At 37.4% G+C, this 15,672-nt stretch overlaps 1 protein-coding gene across 2 annotated transcripts in view; it reads right to left on the bottom strand.

The window, feature by feature from the left end:
• Positions 1–15,672, bottom strand: part of LGR5 (leucine rich repeat containing G protein-coupled receptor 5) — a 196,891-nt gene that overhangs the window by 3,733 nt on the left and 177,486 nt on the right. For both annotated transcript variants that reach the window (XM_072655379.1, XM_072655380.1), the window contains exons 12-17: positions 13,311–13,376; positions 11,478–11,549; positions 6,163–6,234; positions 4,999–5,124; positions 3,608–3,753; positions 681–764 (exon numbers count right to left, since the gene is read on the bottom strand). In XM_072655379.1, the coding sequence (XP_072511480.1) occupies positions 681–764; positions 3,608–3,753; positions 4,999–5,124; positions 6,163–6,234; positions 11,478–11,549; positions 13,311–13,376 (566 nt within the window). The remainder of the gene's footprint in view (positions 1–680; positions 765–3,607; positions 3,754–4,998; positions 5,125–6,162; positions 6,235–11,477; positions 11,550–13,310; positions 13,377–15,672) is intronic.

The raw sequence follows: 15,672 nt of genomic DNA, 5'->3' as shown, positions 1-15,672 counted from the left end.
CCCTGGGAGGTAGGGGTTATTATTATTCCCATTTTACAGATGGGGAAACTGAGACAGATAGAACTAAAGTGGTTTGCCTGGGGTCACACACATAATAAGCATTTGAGTCTGGATTTGATCTTAAGTCTTTCTGAGTCCAAATCCAACACGATCAATATTCTTTCCTTATGTACTTAGTAATTCATACTTAATGGACAAGCAGATATTTGGAAAATTGACTTACATGTCTTAAAAATATTTATTGTCTAATAACTGTGTATAGTGGTGTGCACAAATACATATCAACAATTATTTTAATGTTTGGTTGCAATTATCTTTTAAAAATGCTTATCTTTTTATATGATCAACTACTGAGTCACTGTTAACCTGCATCAAAAGATTCCTTACTACTTGAATTTACAAAAATGTCCAGGTAAAAATCATCTCCTTTGGCACTGAGGGATAGACACCTAGAATTTGAATACAGAAATGGAAACCAAGAAGAGGAATTGTGATGAGACTCAGCGAATCTCCAGATTTTACTGCCCCAACATATTGACACTAAAATGTCATTGGATTCCACAATATGACCTTGCCAGGATCCAATCCCAAAGTAGAAGTTCTGAAGTTAATTTTGGGGACCAACTATGGTTCTTATCTATAAAAAATATTTCAGAGTCAAGTTCCTGTAAATTTCTTACCTGGAGGTGGTGAACATTGTACTAAATGATGGACTTTTGTGTCTTCTTCAAAGTCAAGAAGGAAGTCCTCTAAATCACGTTCATCTGTATGGGTGAGAAGTCCCTGAGAATTTAATTGAGCAACCCTTTTTTTGGGGGACAGGATCATGGGGAGTTGAGGCATGAATTATCTTATGCCCTCTTCTTCCTATCCCCTTCTAGAAATCTAAGAATTTCATAAATATTATCTCATTTTATCTGCACAACAACCCTTGGTGGTAAGTGTTATTATTATCCCCATTTTACAGATGAAGAAACTGAGGCAGATAGATTAAGTGACTTGCCCAGCAAATACCTCAGAAAGGATTTGAACTGAGGTTTTCCTCACTCTTGGACCAGCTCTCTAACCAATGTGCCACCCATCTGCCTTTATTTGCATAGTAGCTGATTTTTAAAAGCAGTTTATTTTAAGTCATACGTGCATATGATATAATCTAGTATCAGATAATAAATCAGTGGTAAGAGATTAGAAAGTCAGACTCTCTCTGTCTCTGTCTCTGTCTCTGTCTCTGTCTCTCTCTCTCTCTCTCTCTCTCCTCTCTCTTTTCCTTCCTTCCTTCCTTCTCTAGTCTTGACTTCATAGGGTCATAGATTTATAGCTACTCTGGGACTTAAAGGTCATTGAGTCCAACCCCCTCATTTTACAGATGAGGAAACTGAGGTTCAGAGAGATCAAATGACTTGCCTAGGGTCACTCAACAAGTGAATGTCTGAGTTATGATCCAAATTCATATTTTCCTTCTTTAAATCCAACTCTTTCTCTCTGCTATAAAGTGGCAGCTAGGCAGCACTGAGCCTGGAGTCAGGAAAACTCAAGTTCAAATCCAGTCTTGGACGCGTCCTAGCTGTGTGACCCTGGATAAGTCACCTAACCTCTGTCTGCCTCAAAGGTATCCTATGGGATAGAGCTAGTTGGCACGGTGGATAGAGTGCCAGGTCTAGAATTGGGAAGACCCAAATTCAAAGCTGGTCTCAGACACTTACTAGCTGTGTAACTCTGGGCAAGTCACTGCCTCAGTTTCCTCAACTGTAAAATGGGATTAATAATAGCATTTACCTCACAAGGCTGTTGTGAGGATCAAAGGAGATAATTAATTCTAAAGTGCTTAGCACAGCTCCTGGCATGTAATAGGTACTAAATAAACATCAGCTAGTATGAGTCATTCTTTTCTTGATTCGTCTCGATGTTGTTTTCTTCCTCCTCTATTACCTTGTGTTTACTTATACATTTATGTTGTATCCTCCACTGGGATATAAGCTCCTCATAAAGAGACTGCTTTTTACTTTTGCCTTTTTTATTCCCCAATGACTGGCAAAATTAATTTAAACACAGTAGACCCTAGTTGAATAAGTGGTTACTGAATTTAATGAATCAACAATTAACAAATATTTATCAAATGCTAGGCACTATGCTAGAGTGCACAAGGAAAGGCAAAAACGGTCTTTTGTCCTTAAAAAGCTCCCATTCTAATGGGAGATATATATATATATATATATAGGGTAAATTGGAGCTAATCTCAGAGGAAAGAGCTTAAGTCTTTCAAAGGTCTTTGACTTTAACATGAAAAATGCTACATTTGCCTCATTGCACTTTCCACTCTTAGTTCCTAGTTCTGTCCTTTGTGATCATGCCAAGCAGAGTTCATCTAATTGCCTCTACATTATAATCTTTGAAGATAGTTATCATCTCGCTCCCACAAATCTTATTTTCTCTAATTCTTAACATGCCTATTTTCTTCAGCTTTATACCTGGCATGATCACAAGGACTCTGACCATCCTAGTCACTTGTCTCTGGACTTCCCACAGTTTTTCAATGTCCTTACTAAAATTTTGTTCCCAGAAACAATCACAAAATTCCAGTTGTGCCCAGAGTAGCATATAGCAGTACTTTGGGGTAGTACGTTTATGGTGAGTTAAATGTACCTTTAAATTTTTGTTGCTTAGGTTTATAGCCCACAAAATTGGAAATCCAGTGGCCCAGTACTATTAATGGCACAGAAATGAGCCTTGTAATTTTTTCAGTTGGATTCATTAAAAATTAGATGACTGTCTCCAAATGATGCCCTTCTGAGAAAAAAGGGAATCCATATTTTAGGATGAAAAAGCTAGCGAGTAAAATGGTGTAATGACCGTAGGAGCAAAAACATCAATCACCTCCAGACAGACTGAATTCTACAGACTGCTTGTGAATCAGAAGTAATATTGAAAGCCTTGAAATGTAAAAACCAGGAATTTTGGAGTTTGTACTAACATGCAAGGCTATAGTTGTAAGGGAAAGTAGTTGGTGCCTTCAGCTTCTCTTAGTTACCACAGGTATGGTGTGAGGTACGTTGCCTTCAATTTAATTAATGTCTTTCATCAAGGAACACCAGGTCCTTCATTACAGACATTATCTCATTTCCTGCTGTTCATGTTTGTGTAGGAGAGTGGAGGTAGGTTGTTTTTTAATCAGCTGATTTAGAAATAGAGATGGCAAGTTTCTGTGGTACTACTGAGACATCAGAAATTTTTCCCGGCTAGCCCTGTCTGTAGGAGACAGACGGTCAAAACAAATGATGAAAGCATGTTCAAGAAAGGTAAAGTAAACAGAATCCACCTGGAGAGGGTCCTTTTTAATGTCTGTGGAAATCTTTTATGAGAGGCCTCTTTGTAATCTACACTGAAGATAAAACTACTTTTTAGCCAGAAGGATTTAAGCTAAATGTGAAGAATTCCCCTACAGCAAGGAGTAAATATTAGAATAGGTTCCCAAGACATTTTAAAAAAATAGTGTAGTTTAGGGATGGACTTGGGGGGGGGGGGGCGGTGATAAAGAGGTGGACTAGGCAAATTTTCAAAATTCTTTTTATCCCTGTTGTTCTGTGAGTGGGATGGGAGCTGGTCTTACCTTGGAAATGCAGCATTCCAACATCTTTCTTGTGAAATTCATCAATACTACTGTTGTCACCTTTATTCCACTGATTAGAAATTTTGTGGAGGTTTTCACAAGCCCCAAATGCACAGCACTGGTAAGCATAAGGCATTTCCATCAGCCTGTGGAGGAAAGAACAGAAGCAAAAAAAAAAAAAAAAGGCCATCACATCTAAGGAAACAACATATACAATTATCCCTTCCACATCAAGACTTACCCCATCATGGTTTTGGTATCATGGGCATAAGACATTAAATGGGAATTTTGGGGGAGTTTTGTGGAAGCCACAGATGACACACAAAGGCCAGCAGATGACATAGAAAAATGCATATAATATATGCCTAGAATTGTATAGTAGCACCCAAATTTTATGGTAAGGTGCTGTAAACACCCCATAAAAAAGGAAAAAAATTCAGACCTTCTCTGGTACAAAGGGAAGACCAAAATATTTTATAGGGATTTCCAACATTGCTGTGGCATGATGTGGAAGGAATAATTGTAATGAGTCTTTTTTTTTTCCCCCTTAAAGCACTCTCAGGGGGCCTCTAGGTGTGCAGCAGAGAGAGCACCAGCTCTGAAGTCAGGAGGACCTGAGTTCAAATCCAACTTCAGGCACTTACTAGCTGTGTGACCTTGAGCAATTTAACCCTGATTATCTCCCCCACTCCACCAAAAACATTAATAAAATAAAGCACTCTCAGGGAGGTTTGTCATTATCATTTAGTATGCAACATTTCAAAGAGCATTCCTTTTTCATTCAGGTTTAAATTTATTATATAATTTTTAGAAGTCCATAACAGAGATAGGCAAGCTTGGTACAATGGGTAGAAGGAATATTATGGGAAGAAAGGCCTTGGAGTCAGAATGATCTTTGGTTAAAGTTCTGCCTTTGGCACATATAACCTATGTGTTCATAGGCAAGTCATTTAATTTCTCAGTGTTTCAGGAAAATCTCTACAACTTAAACTAGAGATGAGCCACTCGTCAGAATCAGCAGAAAGAATCTCTTCACACTGATGAAATCATGGGTATTGCTTGCCACCCCAACCCCCTTTGCAAAAGAAAATCTAACTGAATTGAACAATTCTAAATGTTTGCTCCCAAATTTATGAAGTGACTATTCTTTAATTATATGTTCTAGCTTTAATTGATGGTTTTCAAAGTGAATTTCATGGAGACCTTTGGGTTCTATAAGATCTATAGGAAGATGCTCTATCATCTTCCTTTTCTTTCCCAGAACCCTACTCAGGATATAAAATACTTTTCTGAAAGATTCCACGACCTCATGAATTTTGAGAACTGCTCTTATATGTCTATTATTTTACGTGAACACAAATGAATCTTATTAGTTTTAATGACAAACTCACTTGAGTTCTGGAAAGTTTTCAGATGATATCAGACTCTGCAAGGCATGATTTCCTGTTAATTTCAAGTGAGTTAAACCATGTAACCCAGTCACAGGAAAAGACGACAGAAGGTTGGATGATAGATCCCTGCATAACATCAAACAAAAATTAGTTTTTTTTGTCTCTACTTGCATAGAACGTTTTATGTTAAAAAAACAGCTTAAAGATTATTATACTCCTCAATAAAAACTCTCCCAAGTAGGGCCCCATTTAATTGGAAACTGTTTGAGGAATCTTTTTATATATTATGCCCACATACTTTAATGTATACAGCAGTAAATATAGCCATTTGGGCTTTCGTTCCCAATGACCTTTCCACTTAAAATTGCAGTTGCAAAAGAAAACAGTCTCATTTCCACCCAAAGAGCAAGTTCTATATTCATTTTCTTTTGCCTTGTAAGTATAGACAAGGTGGTGGGAATTTGTATGTTTAAGTTGGAGACTGGTCCTGCCCAGGACTGTGATGGTGATTGGTGATGGGGATGGGGAGGAGGACATGGAATTGTTGCTCTGCCTTCCTGACTGATAAATCCTTCCCTTGTATCAGATGATAGGGGGAGAGAAAAGGAGATAGGAAAGAAGTCAGTCAACAAATGTTTGTCAAGTGCCATCTACAAGCCTGGTACTGTTAGGTGTTGGTTATACAAATGCAAAGAATGCACTGATCCCTACTTGCAAAGATGCAAGAGAGACTGAAGGATAGGTGGGGGGTTGTGAAGAAAAAAAAATGAGGAAAAAATGGAGTGAAGGTAAGAATTTTTTCTTTTCCACTCAATAACACATAATAGAATTAAAGGACTTCAGAAATGAACAGGATGTTAATTTCATTTCATTCCACCAATTTTGAGTTTTGAGATTGTTTTGAAAAACTGTCCTTATTACTTAGCATTCTTTAAGGGTCCTTTCAAAGATCTGATGTGTCCTTTGAGGGCCCTAGTAGGAGAGAGGGATGGTTAAAGCAAAGTGTGGAAAGAAATGACAAGATATTGTGGTTCACCCTGCTTATTGAATTGCATGAAATACAAGTTACAGCTGCCATTGGAACAACTGGAATTTTTTACTGACTAGAGGGTCCCAAATTACCACAATCTATGCAACAGAAGAAAAATGAAATAAAATACTTACAGCTTTATCAGAGAAGGCAAAGAGGAGAAAGCATTGGAGTGAATAGTGACAATTTTGTTCCAAGCTAGATCCCTAGAAAAAAAGTGAGTAGGAAAATTATGTAAACTCTTTTCACTATTTAAGCTTTAAAACAAATCCAGAATGAATGTGTGAAATTACACCTGAGCGCAGTGCCTGGCACATCGTAGGTGGTTAATAACTGTTGATTGATTGATTGATTTTCACTCGTGTAGTTTTGATTTTTTTTATCGTAAAGAGTTCAGCAAATTAGTGACTAGAAGGAGACAGCAAAGGTTACAAGAATTTAACTCAATTCAACATTTATTAAACTTGTTAAACACTTATGTGCAAGTGAGAAGTAGTGTCAAGTGGGTAGACAAGTCAGGTTCTGAAGTCAGACAGATGTAGTTTGAAGACACTGACCCACGTGGTTTTGTTGTGGCCTGGGCAAATCATTTAACTTCTTGACCAACTTTCTAATACCAAAAACTTCAAATCAGGTTCATATTTACATTGGTAGATGGAATTTTCTTACTGGGAGTTACCTTTATTAATGAAATTGCAGGTCTGTCCCTTTACCCTTCCCCAAATCAGGGCATTATGCCAAGCATTGGGGATACAGACAAAAATGAAAGAGGGAGTTTATGTTCAATATTGAAGTACAGCATATACACAGATTAAATAAATAAATGCGATTTCATGAAGGAGAGATTGTTAGTAACTGAATGGCTGTTGAGTTGTACTTTGAAAGAACCTAGAGATTCTCAGAGGTGGAGGTAAGGAGTGAATGCATTCTAGTGTAACGGGATTAATCAGAGAAACCCATTCCGCTTCAGTCACACTGGTGACATGTCTTGGTTCTTTCCAATGGGCCTTAGGTGCTGGTTCAGTGACAAAAGATTTGGCATTGCACATGGTCCCTTGGTGTGTCTCTTTGCTATGTCCCCCTATCTTTCCATATCCAAGTAGTGCTGGGCCACTGAACCAGGATGAGCCTCTCACTCAATATACTTTATAAAAGGAATGACTGCCTTCTTTCACTCTTCCTCCATTTCTAGACCATGTTGCAAGTTTCTCTCTCTCTCTCTCTCTCTCTCTCTCTCTCTCTCTCTCTCTCTCTCTCTCTCTCTCTCTCTCTCTCTCTCTCTCTCTCTCTATATATATATATATATATATATATATATATACACACATATCTCCCCCATCCTCTCTTCTTTCTGTCTCTCTCCTCTCTCTTTCTCTAAGTCTCTGGCTCTCCCTCTCTCTTCTCTCTCTCTATGTATACATATATTGCTTTCTCTCTGTTTTTCTGTCTCATCTCTCTGTCTCTCCCTCTCCTTTGTCTCTTCTCCCTCTGTCTGTCTCTGTTTCTCTAAGTCTTTGCCTCTCTTTCTCTCTGTCTGCCTCTCTGTCTCATCTTTCTGTCTTTCTCTGCATCTCCCTTCATGAGGAATGGGAAGGGTACCATGTCCCATCTTTGACAGATATCACAAACTTTGAGCATATGGCATCAAGTACAGGTCTTGCCTAGGTTAGCCTTAGCCTGGGCCACTTCTTTGTTTTGTGTTCCTTCTGTGAACAAAGTCGAATGAACAGCAATTTTGAGACAGACAAATTGGAAGGGCTGCAAGATTCTGGGTCCCTTAGTTGGAGCTGACTGGCAGCAGGAGGAGTGTCTTGCAACTATAACCTCCTTGGGGAAGAAAACTACCAGTCACACAAGGAGCCCCAAATCCTGGCCTTGCCTGTACCAAGACATGGACCTTGTTGGAGGTGGTCCATAGAGCTGAAGAGAAAGGGAAAGGCCCATTCAGCAGACTCACAAAATATCTCATGTTTGGTGTTTTAAATATAACTCCCCCCTCCCTGGGGAGAGTATAACAGTAGTTATATTACACTTTATGTTTAGGTTTCTGGCTAATGTCTACTTATGAGTCTGTTGTAGCTGACACATTTCTTTTGAGTGGACGAAATAAATAAGTCAAGCTCCGTACTGTATGTGGAGTAGTTTTCTGATCTCCTCTTTCTGCTCTTCTAGGGAGACTTTAGACCTTAACCTGCCTCATTTAAATCCAACTTACTTACAAGTCAAGACGTCCTCCTCCTGATAGCATCGATCCTCTTAGAGAATTAAGGATAAACAACAGACCTGAACTAACTTAAGCTTTAAGTGAGTCTCGCTGGGACTCAGGTAGGTGTTAAAAGCAACAGCAGCAACCAAATTCAGAAGAGTTTGAAAAAAGAGCTTCATTCTCTCTACAGATCAGCCTTTCCCACCCTCCCAACCCCCATGTATGGGTTCAGAGCTAGGGGGCCCTTAGTGGGGAAAGGGAAAGGGTGAGACCGCCAGGCCCCCTGTGCCCAGAATGTGTATTGTTTCATCAAACATGGGAGATAGCCTATTTAAAATAAAGAGATGGGAAATGAAATGTTATCCATGAGGAATGGAAAAACCAGTATGTCAATGTGATTGTGATGGAGAGTTTGTACAAGAGAGAAATAGGGAATAATTGCAGAGAGAGGTGGGAGCCAGATTGTGGAAAGCTTTAAATACATGATAGACTGAGGATTTTATGGTTTATCCTAGAGGTCAAAGGTTTATACTGACTGTGTGAGAATTTCATTTAATCTTTTCATGTCTTAGACAAGAGAGAGTTTTCTTATTGGGAAATATGCCAATAGTTCCCTATGTCACAGAAATCACAGTTCAGGACCCCCAGAGAGAATTAATAATAGATAATTTGTATTGAAGTTCAAAAGACCTACTTTCAATTCGTACTTGTAACTCATACTATGTAGCCCTGAGCAAGTCACTTAACCTCTTAACCCTCTAGGCAAGTGGAGGTTTTACAGAAATCACAAGTCTGAACCCCCCAAAAAGAGAATATTTCAACATTGTCATGATTAGCATGCTTACTGTTATTTTGGTTCTTTTTTAAAAAAAACATCATATCACTCATATGTCATCCCACATTTCTTGTATTCTTTATATTTACCTGTGATTTCATCAGTATTCAATGAATTTCATTACCGAAGCAGATCGCAACAATTGTACCCCTCTCTAAAAGGTCTTTTTGAGAATTACTTCTTGGTCTTTTTGCCTAAGAGATCATGCAGGAGAGGTTTTCCTGAGTTCTGTGGCTGAAAAATTCGTCACTCTACATCCAAGATGGGCATGAGCCTTTTCAGATTTAGCCAGGTACATGCTCTCCATCTCTGGGAGCATGCTTGTTGCCTTCTACTCTACTAGAATCTGCAAGACTTCTTATCTTCTTATTACTATCTTCTCATCTTACCTATGGGGAACTGGAAATCCTCTCTTTATTTCTATCCTTCTATAAACCCTCCACAGGGACTCCACTCAACATGCTGGGAGTCCTCCTCTAGATTTCTTGGTATACCATGGGTCCCAATGTTACACTCAGGCTATCCACCCTCTGTTACGCCTGTTCTCACTTCATGACAAACCTACTTCTATTTCTCGTGTTTCTTGGTGTTGATTTTGCTCTTTTCTTCAACATATTAAAGTTTAACTGCAAAGACATTTGATTCATAAATGACTCTCACATCAGTAGCCAGTTTTTGCCTAGGCTGTTAAGATACACTATTTTCACTTTTTTGGGTGATAGTCTTTAGTCCTTGCAATGTCTTGCACCTGCCCAGTCTCATATGGAAGACAGAATTCATGGTGTGTATATCCATCCATCCAGCCATCCATCTGTCCATCCGTCTATCTATCTATCTATCTATGTCTATCTGTCCATATATGTATATATACTAACACATATATAGATATTATGTGCACAAAAATTTGTTTAGTTATTTTCCAGTTGTTGTATACCTGGGTTGTTTCCAACTTTTTGCTATTATGAGTAGTGCTATATTACATTGTCATATATTATATAAATGTTGTAGTAACTTTAAGTATATTTTGGTATGGACAGGTCTTTCTCCCCATCACCCTTCTATGCCCTAATAGGAAAATCACTGAGTCTAAGGATGTGAATAGCTTTGTAGCTCATAAAGGCAGCTCTTTGGAAAAAATTATTGATATCTTTGGCTTTTATATCACCTATATTTCTTAAGGTATTCCTCCTCACTTTTTCCAAGCCATCCCTTAAGTGGCAAAGAATAAAAAAAGAGCAAGAAAAAATTAAGCAAAACTAAGCCACCTATTGATGAAATCTGACATTATTTGCAAAGTTCCATATCTATATTCCTCCAACTCTACAAAGAAGTGGAGGGAGGTGACTCCTTGAAAGCAATTCAAAAAATCTAAGTCCAGACATTTTGAGCTCATTGGAAAAAACAATTTGGCATCTCAAGTGCCACTTCAAACATGACAAAACTTATTCTGATGATGTTTGTTAAAAAGTCAGGCTTTTAAAAAATCACTTTACACTTATCCTTCATTTTCTGTCTTTGTCTAAAATTAAACTTAAAAATTAATAAAGATGTTTTGCTCTCTACCACCTCCCCTGACCTAAGAGAATTTTGCATCTTGTGTTGCAAAGAATATTAGAAGTTATTTAAAAACAGGCAGCATGGCATAGTGGAAAGAATTCTGGCTTTGAAAGGAGAACCCCTAGGTTTTAATATTGGCTCTGTCTTTTTCTAGCCATGCAATCTTGGACAAATCCCTTAAATTCTTTGAGACTTGTTTTCCTCATCCATAAAATATAGACAGCAACACTCATGGTATCTGCCTCAAAGGGTTATCGTAATCTACAAAACACTGTGTAAATGTAAGCTCTTATGATTAAAGGCAGCTTTTTAAATATATGAAGGCTTTTGCGGCTTTGGCAAAAACCAGAAAAACAACAACCCAGGCATAATGCAATTACAGTTATTAGTTGACTGAGTTACGGAAATATTCTCTAGTAGGACACGGGAGCTGGGGAGCTGAGACAAGTTGGCAGAAAATTCTGGAAGGACCTTTACAACCCATTTCATCCCTGCTGTTGCTCATATTGACCGATCACCACCAATTACCAACTACATAATAAACAGATACTGCAGATGACTGAACAGCTTTGCTTTTTTCTTGTTTATTAATGTTTAACTTCTTTAGGCTATTAGATATTGTGGTTGCAAATTCACAGTTTCAAATTTATTACTGGAAATTATCAGCAGGATAAAAAAGATATTTTATTTTTCTTTGGCAAATATATGCTAGGGAGTCCAACAATGAGAGCATAATATAAAAAGAAATGAGTGTAATATGAAAAGAAATCCACTAATTTTTTGGGGGGAAGTTGCTGAAAAAAAGCTGAAACCATTGTGGGTGAGGGAGGGAGCCTCTTGGCCATACTCACAGTGAACGAAGCATAATCAGTTGACGAAAAGTATCTGCCTTAATTTCATAGATTTCATTATGACGCAGGATGCTGAAATGACAGTTGAACGTCTTATTCATTTTAAAGATTACAAACATCAAAGAACTTTTAAACAATTTTGATTCTAAGAAATATATGTGAAGCGTGATTATAAGGTTCTGCGATGGATTTTTTTTAAATGAACAGAGAGCTGGGAGCTCTCTACGAGGAATTTCCTCTACCAATACAAGTCAATACTTTCTTCTCAACTTCTAGCGTTAGAGAGTTGCTTAGGACACTGAAAAGTTCCCCACCTCTGGTCATGCAGGGTCATCCATGCATTATGTGTCAGAAGTGGGTCTCCTTGATTCTAGTCAGTTCTCTAAAGCACTCTTCCTTTCAACTCACATTTAAAGAATTCTTTAAGGTTTACAAGGCATTTCTAACAATTCTATGAGATAGGCATAGTGACTATTATCTTCATTTTACAGATGACCGAACTGAGTCCAAGTGATTTGCCCATGGTCAAGCAACATAGTCTAAATCTGAGTCCAATGTGTCTTCCATGGCATCAATATCGTCACTACTTTTGAAAGAGTTACTTAAGCAGATAATACACTTATTCCATTGATGCAACCATGGCTGCAAACATTTTGGCAACTACCACTGTGAAGATTCCTTTAAGCCTAGGGCAGTTTAGAATATATGTGTATTTACACAAAATGCACACATACATATGTGTGTATACACACATGTGGGCACCCACATACACACAACATAACACACACTCATATACCCTTAATGTTAACTCTTTTATTTTTGGAAGAAGGAATTGATTTTTTGAAAATGTAATCTGTTGAATATGGATCCAAATCTGTTGAATAAGGTTAAGATTAAGTTGGGTAATATTGTTTTTAGTACTAAAGACCAGGTAGGATCATAGGTTATGACTCGTTTTCTTGAAGTTCTAAAAAAAGAAAAAAATCAAGCAATAGTAATATCATTGAAATCAGAATGCCCTTCTTCTTTACTCCCAATACTAGGCAACTCTTTTAGGGTGAGATATATTTGGAGGTTGGCATAGCATCAAAGCGGGAAGAGTGTTAGATTCAGCAGTAGGAGAAATCTGGCCTCAGATACTGCCTGGACACTAGTTGAGTGTCTAAGTCTTTTTACCTTAGTTTTACCAACAACAAAACAGAGGTAAAGTAGCAGCATCTAAAGAGATGATAGATGGAAAGTACATCACATGCCTTAAAGCAATATATACATATTAACTATGATTATTGGATGGATTAGATGGTGGTGTCCTTGGAAGAAAGAAGGCGTGGGTTCAAGTCTCACCTCTGACAGATACTGACTGTGTAATCCCAGGTAAGATTTTGAGAGATTTAGTGCCTCTTAGTACTTTGGGCAACTCTCTAAGCCTTTTAATTACAAAGAAGGTGCCTACCTGCCTTGGTAGAGTAAATTTTTTATTCAGAAAATTCCCTATACTAATGAAACCCCAGGTTTGTTTTAAAAAAAAAAAATCAAGTGGTTAGAGCACTGGCTCTAGAGTTAGGAGGACCTGAGTTCAAATCTGACCTCACACCCTGGGCAAGTCACTTAACCCTGATTGCTTCCCTTCAAAAAATCTATTAAAAAGCCCCCAGTCATCTTTATAGCTTAACTATTTATAAATCAGGAAAGTAAGTAGGAAATGTCTTTGAAGTGAATCAACAGATGGATGTATATGTGAGTGTGTGTAATGTCTGTGTAAGAGAGAACACATTGTGAAATTAATTTTTTTTTGTTTAGAGATGATTTAGAGAAGCTTTTTGGTACACTTACATTTTCTGAAGTTTTTGGCAAACAGAGAAACAGGGTAAATCTTTTATCAGGTTGTAAGATAGATCCCTGAAAAACAGAGGTATCAGAAAGGAAAATATCTGTTACTTATTACTTGAAACAAAACAGATTTCAGTTTCATTTCTTCTTCAAGATGAAATTTTTAAAAGGTAGACTCTGGATTTTCCACAAGAATTATACAATAATACATTTATGGGCATTATTGGATTAAATTGTAGATTTTGCCTGTTTACTGAAATGTAGATATTGTATTTCTTTAATCAATTTAAATAATTTGCTTAATGAGTCTATTTATATTTTGTCAGTGACAACCTCAAACTTTGTAGCTATTACTTTACTGAAATGAGTCTTGTTAAATAAACAATATTGCATCTGACCCCAGGACTTGCAATATCTCTAACTGAAAGGAATAGTTATTGGGTTAAAAATCAATTAAAAAACCCTAACCAATAACATAGCACTAACTGAAATCAATCATTACTGGGAGTGGGTGGGGGAAACCTCTAGAAAGACTTTAGCTAAAACTCAGCAGATTACAGAATAACAGAAACATCTGGAGTTATTTATAACATAATGCAACTAATCAAAAACAAGCCATGGTAATTTGCAGAAACCTTAGGGGAGGCGGGGAGAAAGAAAGAGAAAGAGGGAGAAAGAGAGAGAAGAGAGAGAGAGAGAGAGAGAGAGAGAGAGAGAGAGAGAGAGAGAGAGAGAGAGAGAGAGAAAGAGAGAGAGAAGTAATATTGATATAAAATTGTCTTTTTAAAAATCTTATCAATTAATTAGTTCACATTTTCATGCCTGATTCTTATTCTTAAAACTAGATAGCCTTTACATAACTGAAAATTTCATGTTTATTTAAAAAGAGGTCACTAAAATTTTTTTATACTTGTAATTCTATCATTTTATTTCATATTTAGTTTGTTGAAATAAATGGAATTTAGAAAAGAACAGAGTGTATTTCATTACATGTAGATGAGTCAAGTGTACCTGACTTGCAAACATGAACTAATAGTCCAGAGATTTTTAACCCAAACTGAACTATGAAACAGAAACTAGAAAAAAATCACCTCAATTTTCTGAACTCCAAATGAAACCCAAATGATAGTTTTTTCCCAAACTATGAATTGACTAAATTAAACAAAATAAAAAAATCAATAGCCCTACAACCCAGTGAGCTAGTTAATAGAATAATAGATTTAGAATTAGAAGAGATCTTAGTTGTTATCTACTCTAACTTTGAATTTATAAGTATTTGTTAGGCACTTACTACATACCAAGCTAAGCTCTGGGGAAAGCAAAAAAGGGCCAGGAGCTTAAAGTCTACTTGGGAAAACAACATATGAACAATTAGGTACATGTAAAATATATATACAGAATAGATGGAGGTGAGCCTCCATCCCCAGTGTCTAGTTGGGGAGACAAAATATAAATAATCAGGTAGATAAAAGATGTCTAGGGAGTAGATGGAGGCTCACCTTCAAGGGGGAACGTTCTAGCAGACAGGGATCAAACTTTCTGAAGGTGACATGTGAGCTGAATCTTGAAGGAAGCCAGAGATCCTAAGAGGTGGGCATGAGGAGGGGGAGAATTTCACGCCCTGGGGCCAGGCTTACATACCACTTTACAGATAAGGAAACTGATGCCCAGGAAAATTAAATGACTTGGCCATGACATTTACAACAACAATGAAAGTAACAGAGTCATAGTTTGAATTTAGGTCTTTTTTTTTTTTTGTATTCCTGTCTAGATCTGTAAAACTTCTCCCTCTTTGTCAATCACAAGCCCTCTTATTGACGCTCTTTTATTGTGCAATACAGCGTATTATAAGCTTTCTGTTTCATTTTTTAAAAAAAATGAGTAGATTGCAAGTTGTCCAATGGACCATTAAGAAACAACTCTGAACCTATACAAGAACTGTAATCTGTGACATAGAGTGATACCCCATGGATTTTCTCCTGGTGGATTTTAATTTGAGAGCTGACTTTACATAGTGATGTGATATTCCCAGGAGAGTTCTGCACCAACTTTTCTAGCTTAGACATAATTCTACATGCTTGATTCAATTCAATAAAATCATAAGTGCTTACTACAGGCTTAATACCATGTGGGGAGTTGGGGGTGCAAAAGACAAAAAGTAAATAGCCTCTGCCCCGCAGGACCATATTCTAGAGGCAAGCTATGTGCTGTAGCAAATTGAATGCTGAACTTAGAGGTAGGAATAACTGAGTTTAAAATTCTGCCTCAGGAACCTAAGCAAGTCATATCACTTCTATCTGCCTCAGTTTCCTTGTCTGTAAAATGGTGATAGTAATAATAATTCTTGTCTCCCCAAGTTGTGAGT

Source organism: Notamacropus eugenii, chromosome 3 (assembly GCF_028372415.1).
Source record: "Notamacropus eugenii isolate mMacEug1 chromosome 3, mMacEug1.pri_v2, whole genome shotgun sequence".
NCBI lineage: Eukaryota > Metazoa > Chordata > Mammalia > Diprotodontia > Macropodidae > Notamacropus > Notamacropus eugenii.
The sequence above is the reverse complement of the archived record's forward strand: the minus strand, read 5'-3'. Positions and strand labels throughout refer to the sequence as shown.